Genomic DNA, 16,237 nt, shown 5'->3' with positions numbered 1-16,237 from the left:
CAGTGGTATCTCAGAGTTGTCTTAATTTGCATTTCTCTGATCAATAGTGATTTGGAACACTCTTTCACATAAGTGGAAATAGTTTCAATTTCATCATCTGAAAATTGTCTGTTCATATCCTTTGACCATTTATCAATTGGAAAATGGCTTGATTTCTTATAAATTAGAGTCAATTCTCTGTATATTTTCAAGATGAGGCCTTTATCAGAACCTTTAACTGTAAAAATGTTTTCCCAATTTGTTACTTTCCTTCTAATCTTGTTTGCATTAGTTTTATTTGTACAAAAGCTTTTTAATTTGATGTAATTAAAATTTTCTATTTTGTGATCAATAATGATCTCTAGTTCTCCTTTGGTCACAAATTCCTTCCTCCTCCACAAGTCTGAGAGGTAAATTATCCTATGTTCATCTAATTTATTTATGATCTCGTTCTTTATGCCTAAATCATGGACCCATTTTGATCTTATCTTAGTATGTGGTGTTAAATGTGGGTCCATGCCTAGTTTCTGCCATACTAATTTCCAGTTTTCCCAGCAGTTTTTGTCAAATAATGAATTCTTATCCCAAAAGTTGGGATCTTTGGATTTGTCAAACACTAGATTGCTATTTTTATTCACTATCTTGTCCTGTGAACCTAATCTATTCCACTGATCAACTAGTCTATTTCTTAGCCAATACCAAATGGTTTTGTTGACTGCTGCTTTATAATATAGTTTTAGATCAGGTACAGCTAGGTCACCTTCATTTGATTTAAAAAAAAAAAATTAAGAAAAATAAAAGTATCTTCAGGGAAGATAGGTGGTGCAGTGGATAGAGGACCAGCCCTGAAGTCAGGAGGACTTGAGTTCAAATCTGGCCTCAGACACTTAACACTTTCTAGCTGTGTGACCTTGAGCAAGTCACTTAACCCAATTGCCTCAGCAAAAAAAAAAAAAAAAAAAAAGAAAAAGTATCTTCAGTCTACATTTGAGCTTCTACCAGTTCTGTCTCTGAAGAAAGATAGCACCTTTCATAATTGTCTTGGATCATAATGAGGAGAATAGCTGAGCTATTCACAGTAGATGATTTGAGGAGATTTTTAAGATTATTAGCATTTTAGTTAGTGTTCGTGTTGGTCATGTTTGAAAATGTGTTTTATCCTGCATTTTAAGTACAACTTTTATCAGTGGAATTGTGGTTGACCATTGCATTGTTGATCAGAGTTCTTAAGTCTTTCCAAGTTTGTCTTTGCATTGTAATTGTTGTTTTTAGTTCTACATACTTCTTTTTGCATCAGTTCATAGAATCTTCCCAGGATTCTCTGAAATTTGCCTCTTTTTTAAAAAATTATTTAATATTTTCCCTTATATTTAAAACAATTTGTTTTTAAAACTTTTGAGTTCTAGATTTTCTCCCTTATCCCAGTTCTCAGCTCTCATTAAGAAACTACATATGAAGTTATTAAAAAAACATTTCCATTGAAGTCATATTGTGAAAGAAAAACATAGATCTCCCCTAACAACAACAAAAAAACCCTTAAGAAAAATAAAGCTTAAAAAAAAAGAGAGAGAGAGACTATGCTTCAATCTGTATTCAGACATAATCAGTTTCTTCTCTGGTAATGAGTCAGATTTTTCATCATAAATCCTTCATAGTAGTTGTGGATCATTGTACTACTGAGAATAGCAAAATCATTTACAGCTGATCATCCTAGAACATTGCTGTTATTTTATGTACAATACATTTTACTTTGCTTGAGTTCATTAAGGACTTCATGGATTTTTTCTGAGAGCATCTTGCTCATCATTTCCCATAGAACAATAATACTCCCTCATAATGACATACCATTCTCCAATTCATGGGCATCCCTTCAATTTCCATTTTTTTTTTTTTTGCCCTGAGAAGAGAGATGACTATCTGGTCACACTATCTAGGCTGCCAGGGCCTTACATATCAGTCTTTGGGACATATCCAGATAAAATTGGAGATGAGCCAATAGGGAGGTGCAGACAGTTTCTCATTATTCAGTCATCCTCTCAGTGGGGGGTAGCAGGAAGTAAGAGAGCAAATTCCACTTGAGCTGTCTATTTATGTTTCCTCTCCTGGATTACCTTGTGCCCACCCACTCAGCATTGCTATAGATAGAGCCACAGAAGATTAAGGGGCTTTTATCCTCAATTGATGTGTTATTGCCCATGGCCATTTTACTAAAGCCTTTTCCAGCCATAGTAACATTGGGAATCATCTCAGTTATTAATAGGTCAGAAATTCTAGTCTCTGGGTTATGTATATTCCCTGTTTGGTAGATTTTGATGGAATCCCTTCTATTATTATGGGGCCACAAAAAAAAACAAAACAAAAAAACAAAACAAAAAAAACAAAACAAAACACTTGTTTCTATAAAGATTGTCTCTCCAAAGGCAATATTACTTTTTAACTGTCCCATTTAACTGTTTCAATTTAACTATCCTAAGACTTAGCATCAGGCTTCTTAAAGCATTCTTTGTTTTGGGAGATATTTTTTGGTGTGCTGCTTCTTTTATCTTCCTTGAAGTGGTCTGCATCCTTTTCTTTTTCCTTCACTAGATAACCATGATATCATTTCCCTGAAACTTTTTGAGCTGACAGTGGAGCGAACTCCAGAAGAGGAAAAGCTACATCGAGATGTGTTTCTGCCCTCAGTGGACAATATGAAGCTGCCTGAGGGTAAGGAAATGAGGGAAATTATATTGTGGGAGAAATGGGATTAAAATACATGGGAATCTGGAGATGGGAGGGCTCAGATTCCTTCCCAACTCAGTAGCACCTGCAGAGAAGCCTTTCAGCTTTTCTCTTTCTGCAGTTATTCCAATGCTGATTTCCTTCTAAGGAAACCGGAATACTTCACAAATATTGTCCAGTTCATCTTTATGGACCCACTCTAGGCAGCAGACAGGGCTAGGGTGGTTATCTTTGGGGGTACCTAGAAGAAGAGAACCTACCCCTGGATTGCTAGGATAAATTCAGGAATGAGATTGTTAAGGGCCCTTACTGCTATTAGGCTAAGTTGTGCTGTTCCTGACTGAGCTTTCTTTTGCTTGTGATTCCTCAGTGACACTCCCAATGGAACCCTTAAGTGGTCTGGCCCTTTTTCTCATCGTCTTCTTCTCTCTCGTGGCTGCTGTGTTTGCTCTTGTCATCGGCATCATTGTCTACAACAAATGGCAGGACCAGAGTCGAAAGCGTTTCTACTGAGCTCTCATGGCTGTCACCGCTGTGGTTATAACCCTTAGGCATTGGGTGAGAAGCACTGGCCCCAACGTGCAGCCCAAAAGGAGGACTTCTCCCGTCTTGGATATCAGAGCCCTTGACTTTGTTTTGTAATTGGAACTTCAAACCCAGGGACACTGCCACTCATTCCCATAGGAATCTGTGGGGACATCTAACTCTGGGACAGGAACCCCATTCACAATGGGGACTGTGCTGCTGTGATGTGCCTTTCCCTGAGGTCCTACTGGTTGGGAGCCAAGAAGGGTGGGGAGAATGTACTCTTTGGGGTTTTTGTGAAATTATAATCAGAGGCCAAAATTTTGTAGTACAGGATACCTTGAAGGCCAAAGCAAAAGGGAAATTGTACTTCAATTTCTAAATCCCTAAAGCACTGAGAAATCAATAACTCCTGGATACTTCCAGCCATCCATTTACTGATCTTCGTTGTGTCTTAGAATTTTTTTGGTGAGATTTTTCTATAAATAAATGATTCTTGCCCTGTCCCTCCCCACTTCCCTGTCATGTTCCCTCTCTCCTTCTTCCAAAGTTCTCTTCCAGCTGGAAGCAGACTGAATTGCTTCACCCTTATGGATGGCTGAAAGTCTGGAGCTGCAAGAAAACACAGCTTTTCCTTAACATTTCCCTAAGAATCAGGAGGTTGAGCATATTCTCTCCCTTTGTTTCAGTGAAGGTTTACCTCAAACTTCTATCCCCTGTTCTGTGATTATGGGTCTTTCCTGAGTTTACTTGGTGGTCTGGCAGTGAGCCTCCCAACCATCTACCTGTTAAAATACTTTGAACATTTTTGCTGGGGAATGGTCACTGTGGAAATAAGCTGGTTGGAATTTAAGATACTTTTTCCATAAGTGTATAAAAAGACCCAATTGCTCCAGGTTTTTATATACAACAGTTCCTTTAGTCTGTCATGATGCATGTTTTAGGTTTGTGGTTTGTTTTTTGCCATAAATGTTCAAAAAGTATGAAGGCTTCCTCTCACATTCCAGGGTGGGTCTCTATGGAGTATTATTTGGCCTTGTTATTGGGAGAAACAAAAGTTTCTCCAAGGAATATTGATCCAACTTAATCTCTCAGAGGAGGTTTAACTATTATCAGGAGAAGTGTTCTCTGTAAACCTTCCATTGTCTTACTTGCCTCCTTATCATTGATATGACTAATTTGGTTAGTAGTCCAAAGTCCCATCTAAAGAGGGAGGGAAGCCTTCATCCTCTATGTATATCACAAAGGAAATTCTTAAAGTGACTAATGGGTAAAAAATGAGATGGTGCCTCAGTGCCTTTCCACTTGGGGGTGAGTCTTGGGAGATATTTGAGCCTAAGACTTTGAATGTGTCCCATATAGAAGTAATCTCAGGAAAGGAAAGGGCCTGGGATTCATTTGTAAATCCTGGCCCTTTATGGCTTGGAGCCATTTTCTAGTAGTCCTGGTGGTAAATGAAGCCACCATTCTACAGCAGAGGTCTATTAATAAAACCTCAGGTGGGACTGAATCTGAAGTTTGGCTACATGGTCCTCTTCCTTCTTACGGGTGGGTAGTTTATGCAGCTTTTTAAGCGTCTTTGGTTTCATCTCCCTTCTGCCTTGCTTTCTTTCACTTTGGTTAGGCTTTCTATGAAGGGTTAGGCTTAAATGGTTTGGAGGTTTTATCAATAACCCATAGCAACTGTATATACCTGAACTGTCATCCTATTGGGTATGGTGAAAGCTAATTGCTCAAAGGTATTGGTCTCTTCTGTGGGAGAAATCTTACCCTGCTCAAAAAAATTCCTACCGCATGGGAGTTTAGAATCTAAATTGTAATCCAGAGTTTTAATTACAGCATTTAAGAAGGTAGTGTTTAACTGGATAAAATTGTGTCCAATTTATAATTTTTTTGTTCTTTTTCAGTTTGATTAGAGATTATGGAGGAAAGCATCATGGATGGAAAAGCATATAGGGTCATTTATTCTGAATTGGAACACTAAGGCAGAGGTGTGTTTGATGGAGGCCTTTGCATGTGCACCAGGAGTAGACTTTTTGTAGGCTCACTTCTTCTGTCCTAAAGTTCTTTGGAGAGATAGTTTAATGGGGTAGCAATAGTAGCTCTGTTGTACCAATTCTTTTACCTTTTCCCCCCCATAACTAAACTTGAACTCTTCAGAGTCTACCAGAGTAAGAGTTACAGGCACATAGAATTCCATTTTATCACCCTTATCATCATTGAACAACTTGAATTTGTAATGAAACCCTCTGGCATCAGACATTTTTATTTGGGTGGGAATTTCCTGTTCAGTCTTCTCATAGCTCTGTCCTGTTTAAATGGGAATTTATTCTTTAGCCAAAGTGGCCAATTATGGACCACTTGGGCGATTTGCCTTTCATTTTTGAGATTTTTTTTTCCCTCAGATGATGACATGAGGAAATATCTGACACTGATTTTTCTTAATAACCCTAGGAACTTCAGGACTTCAAAACAATGAGAGAAAGAAAGATTTAATGGATAGGAGGGATGTGGACAGGAAAGTCCCCCAGGCGAGTAGATTGCCTTCATGGGCCTAAGAGATCAGAAAAAATATTCAAGTAGTTGTTGGATTTTTTTGGTGGTCAGCTTGGGTTTGTATTAGTCTCTGAGACTGACTGGAAGAAGCCTTCAAGGGTGGTAGTTGGTATCTTGCTGAAACTTTCTTCAGGTAGAGGTCTAGTTAACCGAAACTCAGGTTTGATCAATTTCATAGCTAAATAGTTCTGGAAAGAATGGGGACAGGGTCAGATTAAGGGAACTTGTAGGCATTCTCCCTTTGGGGGCAGTCATCAAGCAATTACTCCAGTGGAATCATTATAGATGGAAGATGAAACTTTGTTTTTCCCTCCCTGCCCTCCACTTCCCACCACTTACAGGAGTAGAATAGATAAATATTAGCGCCAAGAGCAATATGCTCATTACTAAAAGAGAGACTGTGAATTTCCAGCGGTAGCGATTCCAACAGATGTGTTGGAAACTGAGCCATGGTGATAGGAACCATAGGAAGGAGGTTTCTGGTCGTCTGTCTCCCCATTCAGGAATACATAAGAAGCCGGGGTGGGAGCGTAGTGAAAAAAGAGAAAAAAGAAATTTCAAGTAGAAGAAACCTAGAGCAAAGAGGGGTTTTTTAAGCGTCAAATAATTGTCTCTAATCAGTGTTCATGGGCCAGGCTGTTCTGGGGAAGGAGAAAAGCTCTTTTCCCTCTGTGGGCCTTCCAGGCCTCCCTGTGATACTAGGTTCTTAGGCCGTTGGTTAAGGGTAAAGAGGAGAGGAAGGGTATTTGGGGGCTTTGTGCCTTTTCTTTGGTGACCCTTACATGGGTGCATGAAGCGTGGGGTACTGGTTGGGTTCAGATCGGCCTCTCCCAGCTGGTCTTTCATCAGCCTCCTTCTTTGTCAGCACTTCCAGGGTCATCTTCACTTTGCCCTGGAAACACCATAGGTAGTGATAGGGACTTCCTCAGGACCCAGAGAAGGGGAGGGGAAAAAGTGTCTCTGATTGCTTGCAAACAAGATACTGAAGGTGTATCCAGTAACCCTAACATCCCAGCCAGGGTACCGAACAGACACTCCCTGGGCTCCTACCGACAAGCGCCATTTGTTGTTGTCCAGAACCTGACAAGGCCACCAGCCCGTGAGGGTTTTTTGCCTGAACAGGGAGACGTGCTTGTGAAGGAACTTAAATGGCCACTTAGGCTTGTTTTCTATCATGTTGAGGGTGCACTCGTGGGCGCTCCGGGCAGGGGTCGGCATTTCACACAGGTCTAGCTCTAGAATTCCTGAGAGAGATCAGAGAGAAAGGCCATCAGAGAAAAAAGTATCTTTGCCATTAGGGTCCCAAGGCCTTCACCTAAACTCAGGCCCTTACCCAAAAAGTCGTCAGGAAGGAACTTGTCATTGTCCCAAACCTGGATGAGAAGTCGGGGCGGGATCTTCTCCACTGTGGGGTCCAGGCTCCAGATGAACTCCTGGGTGTAAGCAGGAGAAGCTTCACTCAGTCAGCAGGTATTTATTAAGCATTACCATGTGCAGGCGCTGCGCCAAGTACTAGCAATGCACAAATAAAACGATGCTTAAGGAGCCGGCTTTCTTTTGGAGAAGACAATATATGCTTAAGCAGCGTGATCTCTCAAGTTGCTGAGGGGTCAAGAATAATAAGAGCTGAGAAAAAAACCATTGGAATTGGCAATTTAGAGATCTCAAGTAACTTTGCAGACCTGCAACAGGGGTGTGGGTAATGGAGTTGTCCGGCCTGTCTGCACTGTCAGAATCCAAAGAGTTTTCCTTACCTTCTTGCTCAGGACGCAGACCTGTTCTGTGGGCAGGTAGTTAAAAGTGAAGATGAACCTCCAGTTAAAACTTGCAGACCCAGTAAGTGATCGATAGTGAATATCTGTCTTTTGCATATCTTCCTCCATGTCATGCATCCATCTGTATCCAACATGCACCATCCCTAGTCCACATGTACTCAAGCCTTCCTCCTTTTTGTACCCATTGGCCCCCTAAATTGTTCCAGTTTAAAAAGGGTACCCCTTAATCCTGGGTAGGAATAAAAGGGCCAAGGTACCATCTCCAGGACTGGGGGAACTTAGATAGCATGAGACCGACCAGGGAATTTAAGGAGAGTGGGGTCCTGCTTGTGGGATCTAGGACATGTTGGGCATTCTAATTCTTAGTCTTCTTCCCATCTCTGCTCCACTTCCCGTGCTCTCACCCTTTGATGTAGATGTCACTCATCCTCTCTCCAGTTATATTGACGTCCTGCAGGTCCACATTTCTTGTTTCCCAGATGATGCAGCGTAGTTCGTACCTATGGTCACTGTATTCTGAGGCCAGGCTACTGACCTTGGGGAGGGACTGGCTGTTTCTCTACATGGCTCAAGATTTAGAGCATGCAGAGACCATGATGGCCTGGATTCAAGGTGAAACACTACCTTCTGAGTCTGGTGGTGGGATCTAGGGAGGACATCTCCACACAGCACCAAGAGTGGGGATGGAAGGGTGACATTCAAATCTAATGTCCAAAAGTGGGATTGGGGGCAGGGAAATGTCCCCCAAATTGCTTGTGAAATAGTATGTAATTGTATATTATGGCCAGATGTATATAGAGGGAAACATAACTCACCTTTTGGCCTTTCGAAGACTGATGTTTACTGCAGGCCCTGGAGGCCCAAGATGCAGGGGGAAGATATCCACCCACAACTGCACCTTTCCCTAGAACCAAAGATAGAATTGCTAGTAGTATTTGTTATCCCTACTCATAAGAGCCTTGTTTCTAAAGCCTGATTGTGCCTTTTTAGAAGTCTTAGAACCCTTGAAATTGAGTTCCTAAAATGGTAGTCAAATGCCATCTCTGAAGTCTCATTATAGATACATAAACACAAACACGTTTGTTCATGTGTGTATATGCACGAATCTAGAATTCTTCCTGTACATTTACTAAATAGAAGTGTCCCCCGTCCTTCTCTGCTATTTAATCCTTTTCTCTTCTGTAAAATAAGAGTGTGCTCATTCACACTCTACCCACAACACATACCTGGTCAATACCTGGTTGGGTGTTTGAGTATAGAGTTCTAGTCTCCACGTGCTCAGGCACCTGTCCCTGAGCTTGCAAGAGATACAGTGCCAGACGTTCTTTTGGAGAACCTAAGTGCTTAATGGGAGGGGCCTCTTGTTCTGAGAATTGTGGAACAGAGATTACAATGGTTAGACTTGACACAGTAATTCCTGCCTTGTTATTCCTCCTAGGAGAGATGACCTTCAGGGCCAAAATAAAGGGCACCAGGAACATTTCTTTGCCCTTGCAACCTCAAGTTTCATGAATGCGCCAGTTTTCTAGCTTGTTGTCGGCTTGGCCATTTAGGCCCATTCTGTGTACTGGTGGCTTCAGGGGCTAGACAGGGTTGGGGATGAAAGTACTGCTTCTTACCAAAGTTATGCAGCCTGAACATTCTCCCACTGAATATGATACAATCCTCATCACTGAAGTCAGGTGGTGGCAGCCCCTTCCTATGGGCATAATGCTCCAGGAGGTGACTTGGGGTTAGCTGGTCCCTCCACTGAAAGGGCCCTGACCTAGGGAGATGAGTGTGGAAGTAAGGCTGTTAGGATGTTTTAGGGCTCAGAAGTAGCGTTAGAACCCCCCTTGGTGGGGCTCTGGGTTGGTAATAAGAGACATCCCAACAGCTCAGCCTAGGACAGGCTCCAGAACTCCAGCACTGAAGTAACAGGAGAATCACTCCTCAACATCTCTGTTGTCTGAACTTGTCACTCCTCCCTTAACCTTCCCAGAATGATAGATTCAGGGTCCTTCTCTCACAGGCAGTAGGATTTGGGAAGCCCACAACGAGCACCAAAGTTGGACAGGAGCCGATTCTCCAGGTCGATGACTGTGGACCCAATCTTGTCATCAGGTGAAATTAAGTCAAAGTCAAAAAGAGTGATTTCTAGATCTTTCTCCAGGGGAATGGTGCAATTCATCTCAAACATCCTGGGGGGAGAGGGAGTGAGTGGAGAAGACTCAAGATTATAGAAATCTAAGTCCCAGAATAGGAATATATCTTTAGAAGTCATCAAGTATGACTTCCAGGCTATAATCTTTACTTTGAAGCTAAACATATGTCTTGCCAGTGTCTTTGCCACTTACTGAATAGTCTGCACATCAATGCTAAATCCCCTTCATCTTGCTCTCTTTAGAGATGGAGAACATCCTTGATATATGGGACATGACATCACCTTGTTTTCCCCTTTATCAGTGGCCTTTTCACTTGTAGCCTCTGAGGGCCCAAGTATTTCAGACTGAATTAAAGGGGCAGATTGTAAGCCCTGAATCCAGAGAAAGGCTGGTTTTGACAATAGGGAAGAGCAGAACTTGATTAACCAATTCAGGATTAGGGTCAGTAAGAAATACTAAGTTAGTAATACTAAATAGACCAATCTGGGGTAGCCTTTGGTTGAGGATTCCAGCCCTCAACTTAAAAGTGTCTTAAAACTGTCAGTATTATCAGAAAACCAGGTCAATTGGAGGCGGAGAGGGAAGCTTACATGCCGAAGACGGGATCCACAGTGTTGGGTTTGTAATGGTGCCGGTTGCCCAGCACTGTCTTGCCCAATTTCAGGATCACGTAAGGGTCGCACTGGTGGGGCAGAGACATAGGCACAAAATTAAGAGTTGAGCTGGTCAGCACAGCTTAGGGAACACAGAAGAAGAGGAGCTTGTCATAGCCAGAACCAGCAGTGGGGAGGAGGGGGAGAGGGCTCTGAATTCATTTCTCCCAAGAGAGGAGGACTAAGGGACTTGAGGATGATTAGCAATCATGGGCTCCAGACAGGAAGGTGGAGTGCAGTCTACAAGAGGACTCCCATCCACATGCCCAGTGGGAGGGATGGCAGCGACAGGGTAGAACCCCAGGGAAAGGCGAGTGATTACCAAACCATTGTTGTCCTTGGGCTGCAGGCCAATGGCCCGGACTATGTACACTCGCACGAGGCACTGCTGCGGGCCACTCTCTTTCTCAGGTAGATTCTGGAACTGGCGTGGGGGGCTGGCTTGCTTGGGATTCTCAGGAAGTGGATAGACCCGGAAAAGGCCCTGCTGGGGGCAGGGCACAGTGTCACAGCCTGGCAGCTCCCCGGGAGGAGTCGCTGGCTTCCTTGGCACCCAAAGAGCGGGTGCTCCCTCGCCGGGCAGTATCCACAAGGGAACAATTTGGGGAATGGTGGGAGGTTGAGCCACGGTCATGAGCAAAGACTGACCCGTGGTGAGACAGAATAATGTAAGTCTCATTCCAACCTTTACAACCTTTTATTTTCTCCAAATACTTGAACTTAGCTTTGTAAGAAAATGTGCAGAACTGTAGTCAAGGGATGGAGCTGAGAATATAAGCCTCCTCATTGTAGGGTTATACAGGGCTGGCAGGGACTCGGGGGACAGCTAGTCCAACTATCTCATAGAGAAGAAATCTCAACCAGAGAGGTCACAGTTAAGTGACAAAGTTGGGATTTGACCCTAGGCCCTCTAACTCCATATCCAATATTCTTTCCATAGTACCAACACTACATCTCTGGTCAGGTAAGCCTGAATATCTATATGTCCCCATTCTTATCGGCCACTCATCTATTTGCAGCTTGCTGTTTTCTTCAGAGAGCCTATGCTGTCATCTTTGTGGAGAAAGAAACAACTCTGGTGTCAGAGAAATCAAAGTGGAGAAATAAAAGAATGGGGAAGGTTAAATGGGAGCAAACACAAAATTGATTGTTCAACTTCACCTTGAATTCACCAACGATAGGGCTGTCTTTAGTCTTCTGCCCACTGTAGAGGTTGAAAGTCTGGCAGAAATCCTGCAGGCCTTGGAAGTCTGGTACAGCTTCCAGCTCACAGTCATATATCTGGTGCAATATGTGTGTGAGGGAGATTAAAGATTGGAATAAGATTTAGAAGGGAGGCGAGATACTCCTCCTAGGCAGGGGCCTAAGTTCTATTCATCATTCTCTCATTTCACAAGGACGTTGTAGCTGCAAGTTCTCGGTGCATTCCTAGCTTGTTTTTAGCTACCAACTTTCAGGGCTTCTCTAGGAGGCTCACATAGGCCTAGGGTAAATCTTCTCACATAGGGCTCCCTCTAAATACTGAAGAATTCTCTTGTACAGTGCACACAGAAGACTTGGAAGGAGGCGTGGGAAGAATGACCACTTAATTTTAAAGGTTAGAGTCTTTTTACATCTATGTGCCTGCTAGAAAGGGCAGAGAGGAGTCCATTAACCTCTTGTCCTCCAATGGGATGCCCTGGAGAAAGGGACAAAGGGAACTTGAGGGAAACTTCACTCTTTTGATTATCCTTTCAGAGAAATAACTAGGACCTCTAAGATCCCTCATAAATCTGAATCTCCTTTGTGAAAAAAAGCCAAAATGCACTAAGTATTGCTAAAACTAATTAACAAAGGGGAAAGGAACCATTTATAGGTAGATGGAGATGAGCTGTCAAAACTGGATATGAGAGCTAATCCTAATCTTGCACCATTATATCTTACGCTTTTGATTCATTTGGATCTATCTCTTTCTCTCATTCATTCTCCCTCTCCCTTTCTCTCCCTTTCCTTCACACATTTTGGAAAGCAAAAAGAATGTAGCATTGGAAAGTGTGATGGATTTTGGAGGCCCTAAATTTGAAACCTGGTTCTACCACTGAGACTTGTGTGACTTTGGGAACGGTCACATTCTCCTCACCCCATCCTTAGTTACTCCATCTGTAAAATGAATGACTTGCACTCAGTGACCTCTACGGCTCCTTCAGCTTTCAATCTCTGATCCTACACTATGACCCATAATCACATGAAATAATGCTGGGACAAGACTTTCCCTGGATTGAATTGATCACCTTCAGAGCATAGTAGTCCTTCTTGTGGTTCCACATCTTAGAATTCTCTCCTGTTGCCCAGAACATCTTGCTCCACCAATCCACTTCATGCATGTGTTCTTCCTACCAGAACAAGAGGATCTAAAGCTGGCTTTATTAGGGGCATCCAATATACCAACCCATGCCAAGGACAGTCTTAGAGCATTCCTTTTTAGAACCAATCTAACAGCTTCCTGGGATCACCTTGTTCCCCCTCCCCTCATAAGATGGGTTCCCTGGTTAATTTGCATTCCTAAAGGGTGGGGATGTCACCTCAGTATGGATAGACTTGAAGTGCTTTCTGTTCTTGTGATCAAAAAACTGGAGAGAGGAAGAGGAAAGGAGAGAGATGAGATAAAACATCACCCTCCCCACTCTTGAAATGATAATTTGCACTTATTTAGCATTGTAAGTTTTACAAATCACTTTACATGTATTATCTCAGTTTCTCAACTATGAGATGCTATTATCCCCATTTTATAGGTAAGGAAACAGAGGCCTGATCACAAAGATTAAATGACTTGCCCAGAGCTGGGGATATACTAGGTATCTGAGGTAGAATTTGAACAAGACTTTCTGACTCCCAACTCCAGTCCCATGGATACCATACTATGTTATCTTCTTCTTCTTTTTTTTTTTTTTTAATAGTATTTTTCCAAATGCATGTAAAGAAAGTTTTCAACTTTCACCTTTTTGCAGAGCCTTGTGTTCCAAATAATTCTCCTTCTGCCCCCCCAGATAGTAAGCAATCCTATTATGTTATGCTATTTTCTAAATAGGGAAGAGCTTGGTGGGGGCCAGGGTTTTCCTATCTTTTCCTCTGCCTAAGATTTTCCTCTCCTTCCTGCCTGGAGAGGCTTTGCCTTTTTAGCTGTAAAAACCCCATGGGAATTGAGAGGTTGTAGTGATGGTGAAAACACAATTTTCAATACTCATGAGGGAAGCAAAGCCTTGAAATACAATGGACTTGCCTCCACTTCTCTAAAGGATTGTCTGGGATTGGAACCTGAGAGTTCTGATATGTTTCCTAGATTATCTCCCTTTATATGAAAGTGGTTAAACTCTGTTGAATACCACTTTGGGGCAGGGATTCTGGGTCCTGGGAAAATGGGAGCAAAGAATGCTCCCCCGATGGTTCAGAGGAAAGATGAAGTATGCAAGGATGGAGTAACGCGGCCTTCACTCACATTTCTTTTCTTGAGTATAACTGTGGGACAGAAGTAGAATTGAGAATATTTAGCTTGGAAAAGAGAACACTAAGGAGGCGGGGCCAACAAGATTGCTATCTCTAAGTATTTAAAGGGCTGTCACAGGGAAAAAAAGGACTGGGCTTGGTCTCCTGGACCCCGGAAGGCAGATATAGAGCAGTAAAGAAGCAAATGTAGGCTTGACTCCAAAATAAAAACTTCCTAGCAATTAGAACTGGCCCAAAATGAATTAGGCTGCTTAGGGAAAGAGCAGGTTTCAATAGTACAGCTCTCTAAGTATAGCTTGGGGGCTAGACATCAGTTGTATTGTAGAGAGAATTCTCACACATGGTAAGATCTCTTTCAGCTCTGACATTCTTTATTTCTGGAGTAGGGATGACTTTATATTCCTAAGGATCCATTTTGGGATGGAAAGGAACTTCAAGGACAGGTCAGGAATTGCAGAGAAAAGGCTAATTGGGAAGAAGTAGAGGGCCATAGATTCCAAAATGAAGCCAATTTCTTTCAGAGGGAAGATTGAGAACAGGGCAAAAGTGGAGGAGAGAGGAGGGAAAGGAGAGCAGTGAAAAGAAAATTGCATACCGGGAAGGCGTGGAGGAACATAGTCTTCAGCCCAGGGGTCACAGAAATATGGGCGCAAGCAGTAGACAATGGCCTGGCCAATCACCATCTGAATGCCAAAGTTTTGTTGATCTACCACCTTCAACACCAGGGGTGGGGTATACGCTTCCTCCTGAGGCAGGAACTATGGACCCAGACAGGAAATAAATTGGTGCCCGTTTCCAAGACAAGATTATCCCCAGATTCATTTTCCTTCATGCCTTTGTCCTCAGTTCTTCTAGAGTCAAAGTCCTCTCCCTCTCCTCTCCCATTTCATGACACTTCTTCCTCTTTTTTCCTGCCTTCCTCCCTCCCTATCCCTTCTTTCCTTACCACAGTTAATAGGAGGGCAGCTTGGGGAAAGTTGGGGTTGGAGTGGTAATCTTTGATCTGAGCTGTATTCAGAGTTTCCTCACCACATTCCACCACTAACCAGGGAGAGAATGCCTTGTGTATATTTCGTAGCCCCCAAGCCAGGATCTGCCAGAGGAAGAAGGGATAAGACAGAACGAGGAAAGGGGGTGGTAGTAGGAGACTGGAATAAAGAAACAAAGATCCACATTTTTATTGGAAGATTATCAAGCTCTGGGAACTTTATATAAACCAGAAGTCAGATAGCATAAATTGAGCTGGGGAAAAGTAGACATTAGAACTTTAGCTGAGTGTTTTATTCATATGTGTGGGGAAGGAGGAAAGGACACATATCAAGTTCTAAAACAGCTTGAATACCCCATATCTCAGCCTTCACAGCCTAGCACAATCCCTACTACTTCCCTGAAGCCTTCTGGATGTTTTTCTCTGCTCTGCCCTAAGATCCCTAGTGTCTTTCCTGTACATCTTCAGATCTGATGTCTCCATTATTGTATTTCCATCTAACCATTTCATGTGCCTAAACTATTGCATGTGTTTAAATTTGGGCTCTACTTCTGGGTTGCAAGCTCAAGGCAGTTAGTATGTCTTCACTTCACTTCACTTATATCATCCACTGTACCGAGAACAATGCTCAATAAATACTATACAATATAATAAATGATTAATTCATGATTAATAATAAATTAATAATCTTCTACCTTCCTCCTCTTCAACGAGTAGGTTCTATTGTTGTAAAATTCAGGTGTAATACCAAAGTAACAATGCAAAAGACTCTGAATTAGAAATAGTCCCTGTCTGAGAAGGTCCCAATTTATCAACAAACATTAAGTGCCCATTGATGATACAAAGACCACCTTTCCCCCCCTCAAATAAATCAGTTCCTGTGTTGGGGGAGCTTACATTCAAGAGGAGACATTAATATACAAAATTATATTCAGAATAAATCTATATTTTAAAAAATGGGTGGTTGGGAAAATTAGGAAAGGCCATGTGTAGAGAGTGGTACTTGAGCTGAATCTTGATTTATTGAATGGTGGTGAGGGAGTACATTCTAGGCATAGGAAGTGGCCCGTGCAGAAATAGGAGGAACAGAGAGAAGCTGGTTTGGCATGTGTTCATTGGAGTTCAGGAAAGTCAGTAATATATAGTGATCCCATTGAGGACATTACTCTTTCCACGCTTGTCATGTATCTAGGCACATAGACTAGTGGGTCCTTGTGGACCTTGAACTGCTGACCCTAAATGGAACCAAGAGCCACCACATCCTAGAAGAGAGCAATAGAATCTCTAACCCTGTTCCCTCCTTCCCCAATTCAGCTTTTACACTTCCTTTCAGACAAAAAGGCTCCAAGAAATGTGAGATAGGGAATAAGAAAGGCCAAAAGCAGTGAAGAGAAAGAAGATTCATCATTTCTG

General features: G+C 42.4%; 2 protein-coding genes across 2 annotated transcripts in view; one reads left to right on the top strand and one right to left on the bottom strand.

Annotated features, from left to right (window-relative positions):
• LMAN2L (lectin, mannose binding 2 like) overlaps nt 1-4,741 on the top strand; it is a 34,333-nt gene extending 29,592 nt beyond the window's left edge. Inside the window, exons 7-8 of the mRNA XM_074288414.1 lie at nt 2,566-2,685; nt 3,071-4,741. Of these exons, the coding sequence (XP_074144515.1) occupies nt 2,566-2,685; nt 3,071-3,213 (263 nt within the window). The 3' untranslated portion in view covers nt 3,214-4,741. The remainder of the gene's footprint in view (nt 1-2,565; nt 2,686-3,070) is intronic.
• A 960-nt stretch (nt 4,742-5,701) lies between these two features.
• The window catches only part of FER1L5 (fer-1 like family member 5), a 61,044-nt gene continuing 50,508 nt past the window's right edge, over nt 5,702-16,237 (bottom strand). The window contains 19 exon segments of the mRNA XM_074288413.1: nt 5,702-5,969; nt 6,121-6,268; nt 6,564-6,673; nt 6,832-7,025; nt 7,115-7,214; nt 7,536-7,677; nt 7,961-8,056; nt 8,372-8,460; nt 8,783-8,922; nt 9,176-9,321; nt 9,566-9,736; nt 10,291-10,382; nt 10,676-10,837; nt 11,515-11,634; nt 12,624-12,725; nt 12,915-12,962; nt 13,829-13,848; nt 14,432-14,594; nt 14,783-14,929. Of these exon segments, the coding sequence (XP_074144514.1) occupies nt 5,829-5,969; nt 6,121-6,268; nt 6,564-6,673; nt 6,832-7,025; nt 7,115-7,214; nt 7,536-7,677; nt 7,961-8,056; nt 8,372-8,460; nt 8,783-8,922; nt 9,176-9,321; nt 9,566-9,736; nt 10,291-10,382; nt 10,676-10,837; nt 11,515-11,634; nt 12,624-12,725; nt 12,915-12,962; nt 13,829-13,848; nt 14,432-14,594; nt 14,783-14,929 (2,331 nt within the window). The 3' untranslated portion in view covers nt 5,702-5,828.

Source organism: Sminthopsis crassicaudata, chromosome 2 (genome assembly GCF_048593235.1).
Source record: "Sminthopsis crassicaudata isolate SCR6 chromosome 2, ASM4859323v1, whole genome shotgun sequence".
Lineage (NCBI taxonomy): Eukaryota > Metazoa > Chordata > Mammalia > Dasyuromorphia > Dasyuridae > Sminthopsis > Sminthopsis crassicaudata.
This window is presented reverse-complemented; position numbering and strand designations above follow the sequence as displayed.